The sequence below is a fragment of the Bos grunniens genome, chromosome 26 (assembly GCF_055505025.1).
Source record: "Bos grunniens cultivar Pamir isolate PY7600 chromosome 26, Bosgru_T2T1.0, whole genome shotgun sequence".
Classification (NCBI taxonomy): domain Eukaryota; kingdom Metazoa; phylum Chordata; class Mammalia; order Artiodactyla; family Bovidae; genus Bos; species Bos grunniens.
In genome coordinates, this window is record NC_141190.1 from 20,928,773 (window position 1) to 20,949,790 (window position 21,018).

General features: G+C 44.4%; 1 protein-coding gene across 3 annotated transcripts in view; it reads left to right on the top strand.

Annotated features, from left to right (window-relative positions):
• ABCC2 (ATP binding cassette subfamily C member 2) overlaps nucleotides 1-21,018 on the top strand; it is a 70,253-nt gene that overhangs the window by 37,443 nt on the left and 11,792 nt on the right. For all 3 annotated transcript variants that reach the window (XM_086377197.1, XM_086377195.1, XM_086377196.1), the window contains 12 exons: nucleotides 103-187; nucleotides 901-967; nucleotides 2,379-2,505; nucleotides 6,958-7,134; nucleotides 8,713-8,880; nucleotides 10,914-11,094; nucleotides 15,012-15,132; nucleotides 15,406-15,541; nucleotides 16,392-16,611; nucleotides 16,764-16,918; nucleotides 19,064-19,219; nucleotides 20,591-20,790. In XM_086377197.1, coding sequence (XP_086233323.1) covers nucleotides 103-187; nucleotides 901-967; nucleotides 2,379-2,505; nucleotides 6,958-7,134; nucleotides 8,713-8,880; nucleotides 10,914-11,094; nucleotides 15,012-15,132; nucleotides 15,406-15,541; nucleotides 16,392-16,611; nucleotides 16,764-16,918; nucleotides 19,064-19,219; nucleotides 20,591-20,790 — 1,793 coding nt within the window. The remainder of the gene's footprint in view (nucleotides 1-102; nucleotides 188-900; nucleotides 968-2,378; nucleotides 2,506-6,957; nucleotides 7,135-8,712; nucleotides 8,881-10,913; nucleotides 11,095-15,011; nucleotides 15,133-15,405; nucleotides 15,542-16,391; nucleotides 16,612-16,763; nucleotides 16,919-19,063; nucleotides 19,220-20,590; nucleotides 20,791-21,018) is intronic.

Sequence of the window (21,018 nt, forward strand, 5' to 3'; positions counted from 1 at the left end):
CTGGTTGACTGTCTGCTTCCACATCCAAGGCTGATGACGAAGTCACACTCCTGGTCTCCTCGTGCTCATCATTGAACGTTGTTCCTCTGTGTCCTCCTCTAGGCCAGTGTTTCCACAGAGCGGCTAGAGAAGTACCTGGGAGGGGATGACTTGGACACATCTGCTATTCGACATGATTGCAATTCTGGTAAATGAATTTGGAAGTTGCTTCCCATATATATTCACGGTGCTGGCACCAGGACTTTGATACACAAGGGCAGAGCAGCAGCAAACTGAAGGAAAGGGAAAGCCAAGGGACTTATCTTGCATCTATATTTGCACTGATATTACTTAAATTTTGCCTTCATTTAGAACAGATTTCTTAGTCAGCTAGATTGCCAAGCAAAGTTGGGCCAGCTCTTTTGAGAATAAGTGGGGAATCCTGCAAAGGATCTTGAAAACGGAAGTCATGATGGAGCCAAGTATGTGGAATTGGGAAGGGAGGCTGCAGTGAAAGAACACACAGGTTCCAAAGGTTTAAGGATTGAGGGTCATTTGTAGCCAGAACAAGCTGTGGTTCTGGAATCCAGGGCAGGGGTGGCTGGGTTTATATATAGAAGTGGAATTTATACAAGAGACTAGGCAACAGAGGGCCTGGGAATGTATCCAGAGTGTCTGTAGATCAAGAATCTGAACTACCAACTGGCTTGGGACTCCTAAGTATATAAAGGACTTTGTATGCAGGCGACACTTGGTCTCACCCCTGGGGCTTTCATTTGCCTCTTGGCAGCTCAGGATTTAGCACCAGACAAAGGCAGGCTCTTCTGGAGGAAGGAACGAGGGACACATGAAAGCTGAGAAAAGACAGACAGACATGCGGGGACCTACATCTGACTTAAAGACAGGAATTTTTCTCAACAGATAAAGCTGTGCAGTTTTCTGAGGCGTCATTTACCTGGGACCATGATTTGGGTGTCACAATCCAAGAGTGAGTTGCCGCCTTTTCTTCTTGCTATATTTTAAGATTCTCCTTGCTGGTCTTGTTATAGGGAAATTCCATGTAATGTAACACATGCGGAGACAAGCTGTGCACGTGTTCAGATACTAGTGCAGGTTAAACCCCTGGAGGGATGGACTGACTGCAGTCGCTGTGACTGCACCTGCCCCCTCCCCCCGCCCACCGCCGCTTTCCTCCTGGGGGACAGTACAGCTGAGAACCTGTGAAGACATGTGTTCTCCAGATTGTGGATGGAGGTAGTGCAGGCTGGCAGGTAGCCTAGGTCTCTGGATGTGCCAGAGGATACTCACGAGAACCTGAACGCAATTTAAGTTCATTTATTCACTGAAGAATAGTTATCATGAAGGACCTGCCTTCTTTGCCCAGAGGGGATGATGTGAGCTGCTTCTATAATCAACTTCAGATCTGGAATTTTTCATCTACATAACCCCTTCTCACATTCTGCCCTGTAGGTCACCCCCTGCCTTAAGCCAACCCTTTCTTGCCACACTGCTGCATGTAATGTGTTCCGTAAGCACTACGTGTGTGAGCACGCCAGCTCCATCACGAGCTCAGCACCACGGAGCACGCCAGGAGCCCGAGCAGGCCAGGCTTTTTCACAACTGAGTACACCTAGTAGTCTTCCTGCTACTTTCCACACTCTCTCTTGTTTCTGCATCCTCTAACATGGACCCTGGAGCTCGCCTCAGCGTATGTCAGTCAGGCCAGAAGCCCTGAGCCCTCCTAACCTGAAAGCCTCAACTTTACAGAAGGAGAGTGGACGTAGCTCCCACTTTGCTAGTAGTATAAGTCTAGAAGGAGCCTAGCTGGATGGGCAGGTTCAGAAAGCCTGAGAATAAGTTCCTAATGTTCTAGGAACTCAAATATTAGGACTAGAACAGAGAGGTTCCCGGAGCCTGGCCCAGTGTGAGCCCCTACCTAGCCACGCTCAGCCAAATCTCCAGGGAAGGGGGCAGGACATCTGTGCTCTCAGTGAGCATTTTATTGAATTGCTCTTCTCATTGAAAAGTCGAATTTGGGATGCATTACTCTGTCCCAGCCCCATTAGTTTAGAAATTGAGAGTCCAGGAGAAGTGAGACTCTAAGATCACACAGCTCAGCTGTGGCACAGTTGGGATTTCAACAAATAGGGTCTTGTTCAATGGTGCCACATAGTTCTGAAATTATTTTTCCATTGGAAACTGGCTTTTTGCACAAACAACTTATAAATTAAGCCTTACTCTCTAAAGTCTTAGAGGAAAAAAAAAAATTAGAGGACTACTTTGAAACTTTGTATATCCAAGATATATTTTCCAATCTTGAAGGAAAATCTCCTTTGGCATCTGAGAAGTGGCAGGAACGTCTACCCTCCACTTCCTTCAAGTACACTTCTCTCTTTCAGTGTGAACTTGGACATTATGCCAGGCCAGCTGGTGGCTGTGGTGGGCACTGTGGGCTCTGGGAAATCTTCCTTGATGTCAGCCATGCTGGGAGAAATGGAAAATGTCCACGGGCACATCACGGTCAAGGTGAGAAGGAATGCCAAGGAGAAGACTTCTGACATCAGACGTGGGAAACACTAAGAGCGCTGCCCTCTCATGGGGACAAACAGTTAGAATCTGATAACCGCTCCTGTCAGGCTGCTGTTGGTGGGGTCTCGGGGACATCTCGGAGACTTATAAACTGTGCATTCTTTGCCCTACTCCACATATACTATCATATTCTGGAGTAGATTCTAAAAACCTGCATTTTTAATGAGCTCCCCAGGTGATTCTTATGTGCATACTGAAGTTTGAAAACTGTTGAAAGATGTCTTCTTTCAAAGTATAGGTAATTCTACTATAATCCATGTTTCTGAAAACCTCCTAATCTACAAAATTATAAAAATAAGAGGACTTAAAAAAAAATTTTTTTTTAATTAAAAAAAAAAAATAAGAGGACTTGGGGGAAAGAGCTGGAACAGATCATTAAAAACATATGTAGCCAGGCTACCAACAAAAACAATAAGAGCAATAACAATAAAACCATAGCATTGTAAAATCTCCACTGACTTTTGACCCCAGCTTCACAATTAGTTCTGGGCCTCTCACCTCTTCCTTTGAGAGCTGGGTGTTGGAGGGCACTTTAACAGAGAGGAAATGTTTTCGTGGCATCTCCATCAGCACTCTTAGCTTCACCAGAGAGCTAAATTTGGGGGAAATCATAGGTACTTGGAATCATTTCACCAGCCACTACTTGCACCCAAAAGAGGCATGTCTGTAGATTTTTAGCTTTTCTTCTTAAGATCTTCATATATTGCTAAGCCGTTCTTCTTCATTATAAGAAAATATGCCCCTGATTACTTAACATTGACATGCCTGGAAAAATTTTAAGAGCCAACACTTCTTCCATGTTATACTGACATTTATTCCCTGATTTACTGATCATTAATGAGATAGTTTTCATACTGTTCACGAATGCTACAGGAGATCAGTGGAGAAATAACTCCAGAAAGAATGAAGGGAACAAGCCAAAGCAAAAACAATACCCAGCTGTGGATGTGACTGGTGATAGAAGAAAGGTCTGATGCTGTAAGGAGCATCAGCTGTAGGAACCTGGAATGTTAGGTCTATGAATCAAGACAAATTGGAAGTGGTCAAACAGGAGATGGCAAGAGTGAACGTCAACATTCTAGGAATTAGCAAACTAAAATGGACTGGAATGGGTGAATTTAACTCAGATGACCATTATATCTACTACTGTGGGCAGGAATCCCTTAGAAGAAATGGAGTAGCCATCATGGTCAACAAAAGAATCCGAAATGCAGTACTTGGATGCAATCTCAAAAACGACAGAATGATCTCTGTTCATTTCTAAGGCAAACCATTTAATATCACAGTAATCCAAGCCTATGCCCCAAACAGTAACGCTGAAGAAGCTGAAGTTGAACAGTTCTGTGAAGACCCACCAGACCTTTTAGAACTAACACCCAAAAAAAGATGTCCATTTCATTATAGGGGACTGGAATGCAAAAGTAGGAAGTCAAGAAACACCTGGAGTAACAGGCAAATTTGGCCTTGGAGTACGGAATGAAGCAGGGCAAAGGCTAATAGAGTTTTGCCAAGAGAATGCACTGGTCATAGCAAACAGCCTCTTGCAACAACACAAGAGAAGACTCTATACATGGACATCACCAGATGGTCAACACCGAAATCAGATTGATTATATTCTTTGCAGCTAAAGATGGAGAAGCTCTATACAGTCAGCAAAAACAAGACCAGGAACTGACTGTGGCTCAGATCATGAACATCTTATTGCCAAATTCAGACTTAAATTGAAGAAAGTGGGGAAAACCACTAGACTATGCAGGTATGACCTAAATCAAATCCCTTATGATTATACAGTAGAAGTGAGAAATAGATTTAAGGGGCTAGATATGATAGAGTGCCTGATGAACTATGGACGGAGGTTCATAATACAGGAAACAGGGATCAAGACCATCCCCATGGAAAAGAAATTCAAAAAACCAAAATGGCTGTCTGAGGAGGCCTTACAAATAGCTGTGAAAAGAAGAGAAGCAAAAAACAAAGGTGAAAAGGAAAGATATTCCCATTTGAATGCAGAGTTCTAAAGAATAGCAAGGAGAGATAAGAAAGCCTTCCTCAGCGATCAGTGCAAAGAAATAGAGGAAAACAACAGAATGGGAAAGACTAGAGATCTCTTCAAGAAAGTTAGAGATACCAAGGAAACATTTCATGCAAAGATGGGCTTGATAAAGGATAGAAATGGTATGGACCTAACAGAAGCAGAAGATATTAAGAAGAGATGGCAAGAATACACAGAAGAACTGTACAAAAAAGATCTTCACGATCCAGATAATCACGATGGTGTGATCACTCATCTAGAGCCAGACATCCTGGAATGTGAAGTCAAGTGGGCCTTAGAAAGCATATCTACGAACAAAGCTAGTGGAGATGATGGAATTCCAGTTGAGCTATTTCAAATCCTGAAGGATCATGCTGTGAAAGTGCTGCACTCAATATGCCAGCAAATTTGGAAAACTCAGCAGTGGCCACAGGACTGGAAAAGGTCAGTTTTCATTCCAATCCCAAAGAAAGGCAATGCCAAGGAATGCTCAAACTACCGCACAGTTGCACTCATCTCACATACTAGTAAAGTAATGCTCAAAAGTCTCCAAGCCAGGCTTCAGCAATATGTGAACCATGAACTTCCAGATGTTCAAGCTGGTTTTAGGAAAGGCAGAGGAACCAGGGATCAAATTGCCAACATCCGCTGAATCATCGAAAAAACAAGAGAGTTCCAGAAAAACACCCATTTCTGCTTTATTGACTATGCCAAAGCCTTTGACTGTGTGGGTCACAATATACTGTGGAAAATTCTGAAAGAGATGGGAATACCAGACCAGCTGACCTGCCTCCTGAGAAACCTGTATGCAGGTCAGGAAGCAACAGTTAGAACTGGACATGGAAAAACAGACTGGTTCCAAATAGGAAAAAGAGTACATCAAGGCTCTATATTGTCACCCTGCTTATTTAACTTATATGCAGAATACATCATGAGAAACGCTGGGCTGGAAGAAGCACGAGCTGAAATCAAGACTGCCGGGAGAAATATCAATAACCTCAGATATGCACATGATACCACCCTTATGGCAGAAAGTGAAGAGGAACTAAAAAACCTCTTGATGAAAGTGAAAGAGGAGAGTGAAAAAGTTGGCTTAAAGCTCAACATTCAGAAAACTAAGATCATGGCATCTGTTCCATCACTTCATGGGAAATAGATGGGAAACCGTGGAAACAGTGTCAGACTTAATTTTGGGGGGCTCAAAATCACTGCAGATGGTGATTGCAGCCATGAAATTAAAGGACACTTACTCCTTAGAAGGAAAGTTATGACCAACCTAGATAGCATATTCAAAAGCAGAGACATTACTTTGCCAACAAAGGTCCGTCCAGTCAAGGCTGTGGTTTTTCCAGTGGTCATGTATGGATATGAGAGTGACTGTGAAGAAAGCTCAGCGCCAAAAAATTGATGCTTTTGAACTGTGGTGTTGGAGAAGACTCTTGTGAGTCCCTTGGACTGTGAGGAGATGCAACCAGTCCATCCTAAAGGAGATCTGTCCTGGGTGTTCATTGGAAGGACTGATGCTGAGGCTGAAACTCCAATACTTTGGCCACCTCATGCGAAGATTTGACTCATTGGAAAAGACTCTGATGCTGGGAGGGGTTGGGGGCAGAAGGAGAAGGGGATGACAGAGGATGAGATGGCTGGATGGCATCCCGACTTGATGCACATGAGTTTGGGTGAACTCTGGGAGTTGGTGATGGACAGGGAGGCCTGGCGTGCTGCGATTCATGGGGTCGCAGAGTTGGACACGACTGAGCGACTGAACTGAACTGAATTGAATGAGATAGTTTACATTAAATAAACATGCAGCATAGCAGATCAGACTCTACAGATTTACCTCTGTCTCCTAACTCCTTTCAGGGTGCTTTTTCCTGCTAATTCATATCCAAGTTTGTCCTCAAACCCGAGGGCATTTACCCTCGATCTTTCTTTTGACATGATCAGATTCATGCATCAGCCTGGTGCCCAAATCTCCATCTCTGAGTTCTTGCTTTCTAAGGTGTCATCTATCTGGTTTCCCCTATCAGTGCTGGCCCTCTGTTGGTCCTAGTAAACTCACCAGGGTCTAAAACCCTGTTCTAGAAGCGGCATGTGCGTTCATCCTTTAGCTTTCAGATCATGGCTAGAGAGTGATAGTCCAAAAAGGAGACTTTAAATGATGCATGGGATATTGAATTTTTCTCCCTAGTTGGTGCAATAAATACATGTACCTTTATAAAGATCAATTGTCCAGTCAGCCTGACATTTTTCCAAAGTTACGTTCCGTTTGTTCCTTCGACCTCCAGCACCCCCTCCTTCAACCCTGCATTTCCAGAGGTACAGAGCAGTCATGTGGTCTAATCCTTCCCATCCAGGGCTCTGTAGCCTATGTCCCGCAGCAGTCCTGGATCCAGAATGGCACCATAAAAGAAAACATCCTTTTTGGATCAGAGTTGGATGAAAAGAAATACCAGCAAGTTCTGGAGGCCTGTGCCCTCCTCCCTGACTTGGAAGTGCTGCCTGGAGGAGACACGGCTGAGATTGGAGAGAAGGTACTTGGGACACCAGGGGATCCTGAAGGGTGAAGGAAAAGAGCGAGGATGGTGAAGAAGTCCATGGCAGTAAAGTAGTTGATCAATTTAGGTAGTCAAGCCTGGAACAAACATCAGAAAACTTGAGTTTGCACAATATGTTGTGCAAATATTTAAATTTAAAATTTTGTACCTGAAAGCAAATATAAGAGTTGTGTAATCTAAAGGAAAGATAATGAACCTAGGACCTGGTTAACTAACCAGCGGCTAACCCGAGGTAGACCTCTGGTGGAGGGCCAGAGGCAGACAGGGGGAGCTGTCTGAACTCTAATTCTGTACACTAATGTGGGCCAGAGTAGGGTTCTAATAATCTGCAGTGAACACATAGAAACCTAATACATTATTAAATGCTTTTCTTAAAAGTTAATTTTTAATGGCCGTTTCATATTATATGAATATAGTATAATTGGTTTACAAGTCCCTGATTACTATTTATTTAGGATGTTTTTATCCTCTTTCCCCATTATTAAAAATAAATATAGCAGCCTTTTGGGGAAAGGTCTTGAGGTTGGGATGCTACAGATACAGCTCTAGAGTGATTTTGTTTTTTAATTCAGCATACATTTCTTGAGTACCTACTATGTGTCAGATACTATTTTAAGTGCTGGAGTTATATCCACAAACAAACAGGAAACCCACCCTGATATAGCTCTACATTCTCCTGGGGCAGGAAACAAAAACAACAACAAAATAAGTACTATGATATAAAATGGTAACCTGGGCACACATTTAATTATTAGGTTTAAAGTCATTTATTTGAATCAAGGATATTTAATGAACTTGTGTTACTGAACACAAGTCTGGCAACAAAGCCAGCCTACTGACACTGAGTTGTGGTACAGGAAAGTATAGTTTTTTGCAGGGCCAAGCAAGGAGAACGGGCAGCTAATGCTCGAAAGACTGGAACTCCTCAGTGGCTTTCAGGAGAGGGTTTTTAAAGGCAACGTCTGGGGTGAGGGTTGCAGCTTGTAGACTTTCTTCTGACTGGTTGGTGGTAAAGTGACAGGGTGCTATTTCAGGACTCTTAATCACCAACCTTCTGGTTCCAACCGGTTTCAGGTCTAAGTGCTTACGGTCAGCCAGCAGTTATCATCCTCCAACTGCATGAGAATTTTTGTTTCTGCAGAACAATTTAGAGATATGTGGATTGTTATATATACCCCTTAAGGAGGAGCTGGGGCTCTGTTTTATAGCTGAACTATTGTTTCTTGACTGCTTTTCCTTTGTTTCCACATTCCCTCGCTTCCCTAATTAGTAACTGCTTGGAACTCAGGTAGGTCAGGGAGACTAACACTTTTTTTTTTTCCTACAAATAAGAAACAGGAGACACAGAGGAGCTTTTGTACCCAGGAGGTTGCCCTGCAGGGTCCTGCTTTATTTCAATCCTCCCTTTTATGTTCCTTAACTTGAGGGGAACAGGTACGAGCCAAGAATGGGAATAAAGTTTTGGATAGAGATGTTTATCATAAATTCAGTAGAAGAACTCAGTTTTAGGGGGACTCAGTTTCAGTACTTAATAGAAATTCTTTTCTTCCTCAGGGTATAAATCTCAGTGGGGGTCAGAAGCAGCGGATCAGCCTGGCCAGAGCTACCTATCAAAATTCAGATATCTATATTCTGGATGACCCTCTGTCAGCTGTGGATGCCCATGTGGGAAAACATATTTTCAACAAGGTCTTGGGTCCCAATGGCCTATTGAAGGGCAAGGTGAGAACTTGTTTAAAGTAATGAAGACATGAAGAAGGGCACACATCTCCTAGGACTGCTGGGTCCTAAAGCAGATTTCCTTATTTCCCTGCCCTCCTGGGCTGCTGAGGAGATAATATCATGCTGGTCTTGCAGGAAATGGCCTAGTGAGGTCTCCCATCTAGTGGTCATAGCTTATGTGAGAACTGGGTAATTTGAGCCTTATTCTCTGGCTCCAACACTGAGCCTCTTATTAATTAAGGGTGATTAATTATGATTAAAAAGTCCTTAGAGATCTGTTATATAAGAAGAAATATATTTGGTTTTGTCACTAGTTCCTGGCATAGAACTTGTTGTTCAGTTGCTAAATTGTGTCCAACTCTGCAATCCCATGGATTACAGCATGCCAGACTTCCCTGTCCTTCACCATCTTCTGGAGCTTGTTCAAACTCATGTGGACATGAGTCCACTTGTGATGGGAGACAAGTGATGGGAGGGCTGGAATTTTCAGCCCCAAACACCAGCCTCTGGAGAGAGAAAGATGGGCAAGAGGCTGGATTATAAAATCGCTTGAATAAGGAGGTTCCGAGAGCTTCTGGGTTGGTGAGAACATGAAGGTACTGGGAGAGCATAGGAATTCTCCACAAGTACTCCCTCCAGCAGCAAGTGTAGAGTGCGGGCTGGCAGCACTCTATCTTGTGTTTGGCTTGTTCCCTTCAAGATTTTTTTGAATGCATCCACTCAGGCTGGTAGGGCGGCTGTCCCTCTGAGGCCTTTTGCCTCTCTCGGATCAGTGAGTCAACAGGAACTCACTTTCCCTCCTATTTTTGGTCCTGGTTTCTGTCCTTAAAGACAATTGGCTGCATTCATTCTTGAACTGAATACCCACTCTGGGCCTGGTTCATTGCAAAGACTGGGCAAGCAGATGAAAAGTTCTCATCTCTGCTCTCAAGTGACTTATCTAACTGGCAGACATATCAAAAAGCAAGCCATAATATTATAACACAAGGATTATTTTTAATGGCAATCTATACAAACTACTGTCTGGTGGGTTTCCCAGGTGGCTCAGTGGTAAAGAATCAGCCTGCAAAGCAGGAGACTCAAGTTTGATTCCTGGGTTGGGAAGATGCCCCTGGAGAAGGAAATGGCAACACACTCCAATATTCTTGCCTGGGAAATCCCAGGAACAGAAGAGCCTGGCGGGTTACAGTTCATGGGGTTGCAAAAGAGTCAGACATGACTTAGCAGCTAAACCCCAACAACATACAAACTACAGAGGAAACATTGGAGAAATACCCAGTTCTTGCCTGGGGACTCAGGAAAGGCTACCAAAAGGGTTGGCTTTGAGCTGAGACTCAAAGATGGGCATCTCCTGCATCTTCATGATACGAGTGACCTAGTGTCTGTGGGGCTGTCTGTAGAAAGCAGAGGCAGTGGGCTTGGGATATTGCTCCAGAGGCTCATCTCAATACCATGACCCTATGTGAGCCTCATTACTCATCTGCAAGTGTTCATCTTTCTTTGAGTGGAATCCCTGTGTCAGGAGTCAGTGTGATCCATAAATAGACAACAATACGAGGAGTGCCAAGTCCTCCACATCGGGGAGGTCCTGGGCCAAAGCTCCCTGCCTTGTAATGTTTCTAACGTGCTAAAATAATCTGGGCAGTTCTTGTTGGATCAGTGGTTTGCTGGTTAGTGAGAGGGCAGTTAATTTTGTGTGCCTCAGTTGTATTGATAGCCCTTGATCTCAAGTGATATCCCTAAGCCTAACTCTTGGCTGCCCAGAAAGCTGGAGGGAAATGTGTGCAGGGCAAACCTCATTGTCACTACAGAAAAATAACTGAATATATTCATGATGACAGTCTCATTGTACACACAGGGTCAGATTTTAGGATGAGATGCTGGGAAGTAAAGAGGAAGTAAAATAAAGAGGTCAAGTGGTCAGGGCCACATTTGGAAGCAAAGCCCCACAGTGACTCTGTTTTTCCTTTTCAAGAGTAAGCTAAAGAAGGTGGTCACAGGATCGTCAGCACAACTTACTGTTATTTTTACAGACTCGAATCTTGGTGACACACAGCATTCACTTTCTTCCCCAAGTGGATGAGATTGTGGTTGTGGGGAATGGCACCATCATGGAAAAGGGATCCTACAGCACTCTGCTGGCCATTAAAGGATTGTTTGCTAAGAATCTGAAGACATTTGTGAAACAGACGGGTCCCGAAGATGAGGCCACAGGTATGTGAAGAGGATTGGGACAGGATAGAACTCAGATGTGGAAGGGACGGGAGTAGAAAACTACCACTATTTGCCTGCTGACCTGCTCAGCACTCAGTGAACTAAATGTGGAGGTGAATTAGCCAGAGATCCAATATCTGTTCTTTCTGTGTTTTGTGTCTCTGTAAAGAAACAAACACAGACATTTTTTATGTGAGCCAAAATAGGGGCCCATCCGGCTCATCTGGCCTCTGACATGCAGTCATAGGTTACTCTTTAGAAGATAGGGCTTCCCTGATAGTTTGGTTGGTAAAGAATCTGCCTTCAATGCAGGAGACCGCAGTTTGATTCCTGGGTCAGGAAGATCCCTTGGAGAAGGGATAGGCTACCCACTCCAGTATTCTTGGGCTTCCCTTGTGGCTCAGCTAGTAAAGAATCCGTCTGCAATGCGGGAGACCTGGGTTCAATCCCTGGGTTGGGAAGATCCCCTGGAGAGGGGAAAGGCTACCCATTTCAGTATTCTGGCCTGGAGAATTCCATGGACTGTATATAGTCCATGGGGCTGCAAAGAGTCGGACATGGCTGAGTGACTTTCAGTTCAGTTAGAAGATAACTGGAGGTATGGGGTGATTAGCTCTTGTGGGAGAGACACCAGGGGCAGGAGTGACCCCCTTTTAGGGAATGCCCTGGTTCACGTATTCCACCCTACCTATCCAAACTCATTAAATCACTTCCTGGACAGCTTCGTAATACCTGGTATTAATAGTGAACTGCTAAATCACTGCTAAGCCCTAACAAAGGATTTGACTAACATACCAAACACCACTGGGTGCTTCAAACCAGAACAGAGTCATGGCAGGTGCGTAGTCTCGCAGTACACCACAGGAATGGCCCTACCTAATACCGGACCGCTGGGGTCACGGGTTAGTTCCAGGCAGTAATGGAGCCCTGGTCTCTGAGGTCCCTCCCAAGAACCTGCCAGCAGTCATCCCAGGCATGGTTCTGGGTATCTGCTTCAGGTGGCAATTACCAACAGGAGGTCAGGACTGAGAAAGTAAGATCTGCAAGGGCATTCTAAGAGTCAATCAGAAGAGGCAGAAACTTCAGAGCCTGGAAGTGGGAGCACATTCAAGCCTTGAGGTCAGAAATATGTGATAGTTTTAAACCACAAGAGTCGGAAAGAAAAGCCTAAACCAGAAAAGTCTACAAACACTGGCAAGAAACAAAGAGTGGTCAGAAACAAAGACTGACCTTTGGTGCCTTAGGTGACCTTAGGATGGTGCGGGCTACGGGGACTGGGAGCCAGCCCAGGAAAGTTGGGCAGGGAGACCAGCAGGAAGGAAGGGGTCAGAGCTTTCCATCAGCCTTTATGTGCTCTGGGGATTGGCCTGGAGAAAACAAAAAGCACCTGCCTGGGAACTGGTCTCCAGCAAAGGGCAGGGTCTGATGCTGGATCCCCCTGAGTTACTGCTCAGTCAACCACATCACCACAACCTGCACAGGTTTCTCATTTTAATTCTCAACTTTTTTCTTCTGATTTGCCTGGATCTGAGTTCTGTTTATCTAAACCCCCATGGGTAGATGGCCCCTTTGAAAAATCCTGTCTTTTGTGTACAGAGAGAGTTTGCAAACCCTCATTTTGGGACACGCTGATGGGCCATTTCTGAGAAGTTGTGTAAGCCACAGTGCCTGGCAGGCTATTGTGTGGTTTCCAGGGCTCAAGGTACAGACCCCAGACGGTAGAAGAAAGGAAAGGGCAAGAGGGCAGTGTTGGCTAAGTGTTTCCTAATTAGCTATTGTAACAAAACACTACAAATTTGGTGTCTTACACAACAGAAATGTACTGTCACTCACTGTTGTAGAGGTGAGAAGTCAAAATCAAGGTGTCAACAGGATTTGTTCCTTCTGAAGGCAACAGGGAAGGATCTACTCCAGGTTTTTCTCCGAGTTTCTGTGGTTTGCTGGCAGTCTTTGGCATTCTTGGCTATAGATACACAACATCCACCTCTGCCTTCGTCTTCACATGGTTTTATCTCTTATGTGCATTTGTGTCCACACTTCCCCTTTTCACAAGGACGTCAGACGTATTGGATTAGGGGCCCATCCCAGTGGGCCTAATAGAGATGTTCTCTATTTGGTGAGAACGTTCCTTTAGAGACCCAGATCCAATCCCTGGGTGGGGACAATTCCCTGGAGAAGGAAATGGCAACCCACTCCAGTATTCTTGCCTGGAGAATTCCATGGACAGAGAAGCCTGGTGGGCTACAATCCATGGGGTCACAAAGAGTCGGACATGACTGAGTGACCAACACTTTCTTTTCACTTCTTTAGATCTTGAGACAAGGTTTCCTGTTGTTTTTTGAGCATATTTATCATAGCTGATTTAAAATCTTTGTCAGTAAGTCCAACACCTGTGCTTCCTTGAATACAGTTTCTGTTGACCATCTTTTTTTTCTCCTGTGTACAACCCCATACTTTCCTGCTTCCTTGTATGTCTCACTTTTTGCTAAAAACTGATCATTTTAATTAGTTTAACAATTCTGGAAATACAAGCTCTCTCCTCTCCTTTCTCCACCAGGGCTTGTTGTTGTTGTTCCTCCTAATGTTTGGTTTCCCAAACTAATTCTGTTAAGTCTATATTTTTTATTTCATGTGGTCATTGACGTTCCTGCTTGGTTGGCTTAGTGGTCAGATAATGACCAAGAGGTCAGAGGTTTCCTTAAGTGCCTGCAACCAATACGTCACTCAGCCTTTGCTGAGAGGCTCTGTGGGAATGAGGGGTGGGGGCCCTGTCTTTTTAACAAGCCAGCAGGCAATTTACAGTTCCGTGTCAGTCTTTGTTGCCTGCTTGCCCAGAGTCTGAAGTTAAGCCAGAGTTAAGGGAATAAGACATTCTCAAGTCTTTCTCGGGTAGGTGTGCAACCCTACACATATGTACGACATACTTGATTGCTAGGAATATATTGAAGAGATCAAAACTCCTATGAATATCTTATTCCCCAGATTTTTGTTAAGTTCTTGGTCGGTTTCTTATTTGCCCCAACTGTTATCACTGACACAGGCAGCTGAGATGTTAAACAACAACTGCTGATTATTAGAGCCAACTCCAAGGCCCAGTAAAGACAAGCCCTGTGAATGGGGTTTTCCAGAGGACTGCTAGAGTGGTCAATAATGACAGTTGTCCAGCAATGAGGTTTTGGGCGTGTTCTGAACCCACACTGTTCCCTCCAGTAGCTGCGAGGTTACAATAATTGTAATTGGTTTGCTGTTGGTTTTCTAGACTACAGCAGATCTAAGGAGAGGGCAATGGAAATACAGTAAATTAAACTATTACAAAGGTTACTGTTCTTTCTGAGATTTAGCCTTTTTTCTTAAGTAAATGTTCCTTGGATTTTTGAAAGCCTTTGGTTAACTTCAAAGTTATGGAAAATGTGGTTTTGATAATTTCTGGCCATTATGCTCATTGCTTTTACAGAAGTCTCAATTTCTGGAGGTCATTACTATTTTCACAGCCCAAGCTGTTTTACCTTTTCAGGGTATGCTTTTTAAAAATGCTTTAAATTATTTGAATTTCAAGCAGAACATTTTAAATTTGCACTCACCTTTTTAGTCAGTTCTGGGGATTATGACTCTACTGTTTGTCTCCTATAATCCTTAAAAGCTCTTTCCTGCTCCAAAGGAACTTAGAAGTTTCTGGAAATATTCTTCGTTTTGCCTTTTCTCTTCCAGTGAAATATTAACTCATCTTTCCTTTATTCTGGTATTTCTCAAAGAGATGCCCTAATAAATAGTATTTATGGAGTTAAAAGATTCCAACCTATATGTACGTCTGAGATCTCTTGTCAAGGCCAACAAGATCAGAAAAGACTTCTCTCCTTGTTCATGGGGCTGTGGCAGCTCTGTGCAGCTCTCTCCCTAACCTTTGATGTGTCTCCTAGTCAATGAGGACAGTGAAGATGATGACTGTGGGCTGGTGCCCAGTGTGGAGGAAATCCCAGAGGACGTGGCCTCCCTGTCCATGAAAAGAGAGAACGATCTTCATCGAACGCTGAGCCGCAGGTTGGTCATCTGTTCAGCTGGCCAGTAATGGGGGGCAGCCCCCATTACTTCCACAGTTCCCCTTGATCATTCTCTTTCTCTTTTTTTTTCCCTGAGTGTCTACATGGATGCTCCCAGCTCTCCTTTTGCTTCTGAGCATGGGGAGTAGGGTGGGGCGGTGCATTTCCCCTGTGATCATCTGCTCTGAAGTGCACTGTGATACGCACAGAGCGACTGTGACACCTGCCTCCAAGAAGACGCTTGGAAGGAAAACTTCCCCTCTCAATCTTTCAGATCTCGGTCCAGTAGCAGGCATCTGAAGTCCTTAAAAGACTCCTTGAAAATTCGGAATGCGAACATCCTGAAGGAAGAGGAAGAGCCAGTGAGAGGACAAAAGCTCATTAAGAAGGAATTTGTACAAACTGGAAAGGTGAATGCCACAGTAAAAAGTACCATCCGTTAGAGGCGATAGAAGGCTTTTTAACTTTGATGCTTGGAATACATATCTATAGAGGAATATGCCTTATGTGCTCTGCCCGTCTTTAAATTTATCATTGAAATGTTAGCAGAGGCTCTAGGCGCTTTATCAAATCGTATTTCCATGAAGAATGACACATGTCCTGTGAATATCTTCATACCACACTTCACGTAGTGAAAACAACAAAAATGAGATGCAATTCTGGGAGCCAGAGAATACCAATCTATCAAGCTCATAGCACACAGTTCATATTAATAAAACTTAAGACCAAGCTCTTAAATTTAAGGTCTTAAACATTAATAAAGCAAGGTCTGTGGTATAGCCTTATCTGTCCCACTGTTTTTATATCTGTTCCTCTTAATTTCATCTAGAAGTTCATTAATAATCTGATGGTTATTCACTCTGCATTATATTTCAGCATTGATTATTATCTTGCCCATATAGAAATGTGATCCCTTACCAAATTTTGCTACCTGCTATCCACTTTTCCAAAGCACTGCATTCCCCCATGATTGATATTCTGGTAATTCCTCACCAAAAGTCAATGGTGTGTGTTAGTTGCTCGGTTGTGTCCAACTCTTTGCGACCCCATTGTCTGTAGCCTGCCAGGCTCCTCTGTCCAGGAGATTATCCAGGCAAGAATCCCGGAGTGGGTTGCCATTCCATTCTTCAAGGGATCTTCCCAACCCAGGGTTGAATCCGAGTCTCCTGTATTGCAGGCAGATTCTTTACCATCTGAGCCAGCAGGTAAACCCAAAATGCCAGTAGGAATTCTGCTAACACTGAGGTGGGGGCTTTGCAGGTGAAGTTCTCCATCTACCTGAAATACCTACAAGCAATAGGATGGTGCTCGATAGTCTTCATCCTCTTGGGGTTTGTGATCTATTATGTGGCTTTTATTGGATCAAACCTCTGGCTCAGTGCTTGGACCAGCGACTCTAAAATATACAATGGCACCAACTATCCATCCTCTCAGAGGGACCTGAGAGTTGGCGTCTATGGAGCTCTGGGAGTCGCACAAGGTATGTGTGATGGCTACAGCAGCTGTCCCTGCGACAGTCTACCGGGTCCACTTACTTTGCCTCGACTCGGGAAAGCATTTGCCATTGTGTCGCTGGCGCAAGTCTCCCGGGCTCCCTGTGCACGGTGCTGACTACACTGCTTCCATTTCTAGGTCTCTTTGTGTTCATAGCGAATATCTGGAGTGTCTATGGTTGCAACCATGCATCAAACATCCTTCACAAGCAACTGCTGAACAATATCCTTCGAGCACCCATGAGTTTTTTTGACACAACACCCATAGGTCGGATAGTGAACAGGTTTGCTGGTGTAAGTATCTCAAGGGCTGTAAGACGCATTTATGGCTGAGGATCTTTCTGTTTCTGACAGGGAAAGAATTCTCATTTTCCCCTAGACAACGCTGGGCAGTTCCAGTTCTTTGGTCCCACTCAGCATGCAGATGTTTCCGGAATAACCTTGTATGTGGTACTAAGGGTCCTGGGGATACAGGGATGAACCACTGTGGCCCTGTAAGTAGGGGACCAATGAGTGAGGAAGACGGCCAAGGAAATAAAGGATGTTGATAGAGTGCGGGGAAGCCAGGAACAACAATGCGCACAGTGGCCTTCTGGGAGTGTGAAAGAGTGACAGGAAAAGAGGTACCGGCTGCGTCTGGATGACCGAGGGTGGGAAAGGTCAGAAAAGGTGAAATTTAAGTGGTAGAAGTTAGCCAGAGAGATGGGGGCGGGGGTGGGCCAGTGGTGCTGGCAGCGGGATGTGAAGGATTACTCTGCAGAGGGAAAAACACAGGTGAAAACAGAGTCATGGTTGTGACTGCGGGGCAACCCTTTGCTTGGTCGCTGCTTCCAGTCCTGAAACTCCCATCTTTGATGCTTTACAAATAAGTAAACGAGGTCTGGATTATGGAATCTTGTGATTTGAATGGAGTTCTGGAACACTGTCTCCATTGGCTGCAGATTCTAGAACCCTTAGCATTTGTTCATTCAACATTTACTGGGTACCTTCTATGAGCCAAGGACTGTCCTGGGGATTGAGATGCTCAATGGATGCAAAGGTCATAGATGGCTCTCTACCATGCACCAGACTGAACTCATTGCTTCTTAATGAATATGAGACGGAAATTTCAGGAACAGAGGAAACCAGACAATTCAGAGTAATATTCAATTATCACCAAGAGAGTTTTCAAACTTCTGTTTGTAGAGGAAGGTGCACATTTTTAATAATGTCTTAGCAACTCTGAGCCCTTATGTGTTTGGTCTTGTAGCAGACACAGAAAGTCTAGCTCCCAGCCCACAGCCAGGTTTTGGGGACATGGCGACTGCTTCAAAAGTGGGCTGGCCCCCACTTGTCACCTTCCTCTGCAATAAAAATGGTGGGCATGATGTCATTGGAGACAATTTACATCGGCTTTCTGCTCTTTCATAGAGCCTTAAAAAGGACATCATTTTGGATGGGGAGATTTCTCACAGGAATTTTGCAAAGATTGCACACTCTTTTCCAATGTTGTAATGTATATATGTATTATGCATGCTCATACACTTCAGTCGTGTCTGACGCTTTGTGGCCCTATGGACTGTAGCCCATCATGCTTCTCTGTCCATGGGGATTCTCCAGGCAAGAATACTGGAGTTGGTTTCCATGCCCTCCTCATAACTGTGTCCAGGGTTGAGAGAAAAAAAGAAGTTCTCACTATCAGTTCTGTGCAGATTACTTTTGACCATTAACTGGCATAGATTCTCCTTCCTTCCTTCCTCCCCTACCTCCATCTCTTCTTAAAGGCTCAGCCATCGGGTCCAGAGGACCTGGGATCTAACTCTCCTTTATGGTCTGAGTCACCTCCACCACAAAACTCAGCATACAATTAATGATGGTTTCCTTCTTCATGCAAAAACAGTTAGCAAAATATGACTGTTGCCTAAGTAACTCAATATCTGTGTTTTCTTTTTCAGAAGATTAATTATGTATATACACATATAATTATTTATATATATAATATGTATATAGGTATAATAATACATATTATATATGTTAAACATGTATAATAAATTATATATACATTTTGTAAATATAAAATAGATATTATATATAATAATATATATATCATTATTTATTTGGAATATGGGAAAAAGGAAACTATCATTAATTGTATAGTGAGTTTTGTGAGGGAGGTGGCTCAGACCGTAAAGGAGAATTAGATTCTGGGTCCTCTGGAGCAGATGGCTGAGCCCTTAAGAGGAGATTAAAGTAGGGGAGGAAGGAAGGATGGAGAATTTATACCAGTTGAGGGTCAAAAGAAATCTTCACAGAACTAATGGTGAGGGTTTCTTTTTTTCTCTCAACCCTGGACAGTTACTTGCATTCTGATGTGACTAAGCAAATTCCCTACCGCAACTGAGAAGGTGTCAAATGTCCCAGGCATTCATGAGCACACCATCTCTCCTCCTGTGTCCCTAGGATATCTCCACAGTGGATGACACCCTCCCCATGTCTTTACGCAGCTGGGTATTGTGCTTCCTGGGCATCATCAGCACGCTGGTCATGATCTGCCTGGCCACTCCCATCTTCGTCGTCGTCATCATTCCTCTTGGCATCATTTATGTGTCTGTTCAGGTAGGTTTGGAAATGGCTAGGTTTCCCTTCTTCTCCTCATAAATGCTTAAGTTCTTCTCTTGGGTTTATGGCTAGTCACTCCCCACCCCTCGAGCATCTTTGTCATTGAGTCAGATATTAACATACCGTCTTCACAATGGTGAGGTTGTCGGTGGCTTCCAGAAGAGGTGTGCTAAGGCCGCTTCCTTGGTTGGCTTAGGTTGATCTACTTGGAGATGTGCCTCAGCAGGAGCCCAGTCTCTTCACTTCAGGGCAGTTCTCCTTTCACTGGGGTGTCTGTGGCGGGGCGGTGGGTGGGTGGGGGGGTGTTCAGGCTCAATTCCAGTGTGGTCTTGAGGGCAAAAGTCGTTTGATAGCCAAGCCTCAAGAAAAACTAGAACAAGTAGAAAGGGCTCCATGCCTGCAATAAGGGGAAGGAATGAGGGGAAGGAAGCTGTAGAGAGAATTCTTGTCCCAGCAGCTACCTTTGGGATAAATTGATCACCTTGAGAAACCAATCCTGAAGCCCTTCAGCGAAGGGCAGCCTTGTGGCTGTGGTAAGTTTACACTGCTGGGCTGTGTGTTGAGTTCCTCAGGTACACTGTCATCTCTGTTAGTAACAAATCAACAAATAAGAGGCAGGATGTTTGAGGAAACTTCCATGTATAACATTTTGAATTCTGACTCTCGCATGCCTGGCTCTTCCCTTATTTCAGCAAACCCTCTGGGCTTCCCTGGTGGCTCAGACAGTAAAGAATTCACCTACAGTGCAGGAGACCCAGGGGGGTTGGATCCCCTGGAGAAGGGAATGGCTACCCACTCCAGTATTCTTGCCTGGAGAATTCCATGGACAGAGGAGCCTGGCAGGCTACAGTCCATGGGGTCACAAAGAGTCAGACATGACTGAAGCATCTTAGCACGCATGCATCAGCATACCTTTCTTAAGCCATTTATTGCCCATCTCTCCTTTCCGAACCCCTTGTTTCACAGCTGCATTTATCCCTTTAGAGACCATTTTTCTAAAAAAAAAAAAAAGACCATTTTTATCACTACTGTCATTTAGGAATATGTGCAAAAAAGAAATATGTGCAGATTCTTGGGAGCATATGGATTAGGCTGACAAAATTCCTTGGAATACTCCAGCCTCTAGGGCTGTGGCAGAGTGTCTTGCTTTCATGCTCCCCTGTTCCCCACCAACCCCAGATCCTCGCATCGTCCTCTTCCTCTGAGCCTCTCTCATCTCTCCCCTAGTGAGAGACCAGATCAGAGCTGCCTCTTGTTCAGATGTTGGCTCTGGCCTCAGAGTAATGAATGTTGGTCACGGCCACGAGGGAAGAGGTAACAGCATATGTGATATGATCTGTGACAGATTCTTCACTTTTTTGGGTCCAGATATTTTATGTGGCTACTTCCCGCCAGTTGAGACGACTGGACTCTGTCACCAGGTCCCCAATATACTCTCACTTCAGTGAGACTGTGTCAGGCTTGTCTGTTATCCGCGCCTTTGAGCACCAGCAGCGATTTCTAAAGCAAAGTGAGACAGCGATTGACACCAACCAGAAATGTGTCTTTTCTTGGATTACCTCCAACAGGTGAGACTGCCCCCAGATATTCACCCAGATATGTGTGCTTTGGAGTTCTGCGCATTTGACATTAGCTGTGGGAGGGTAGGCGTGGCCCAAAATGTGAAATTCACTCTGGCTAAACACGGAGAAGGCAATGGCACCCCACTCCAGTACTTTTGCCTAGAAAATCCCATGGATGGAAGAGCCTGGTAGGCTGCAGTCCATGGGGTCGCTAGAGTCGGACACGACTGAGTG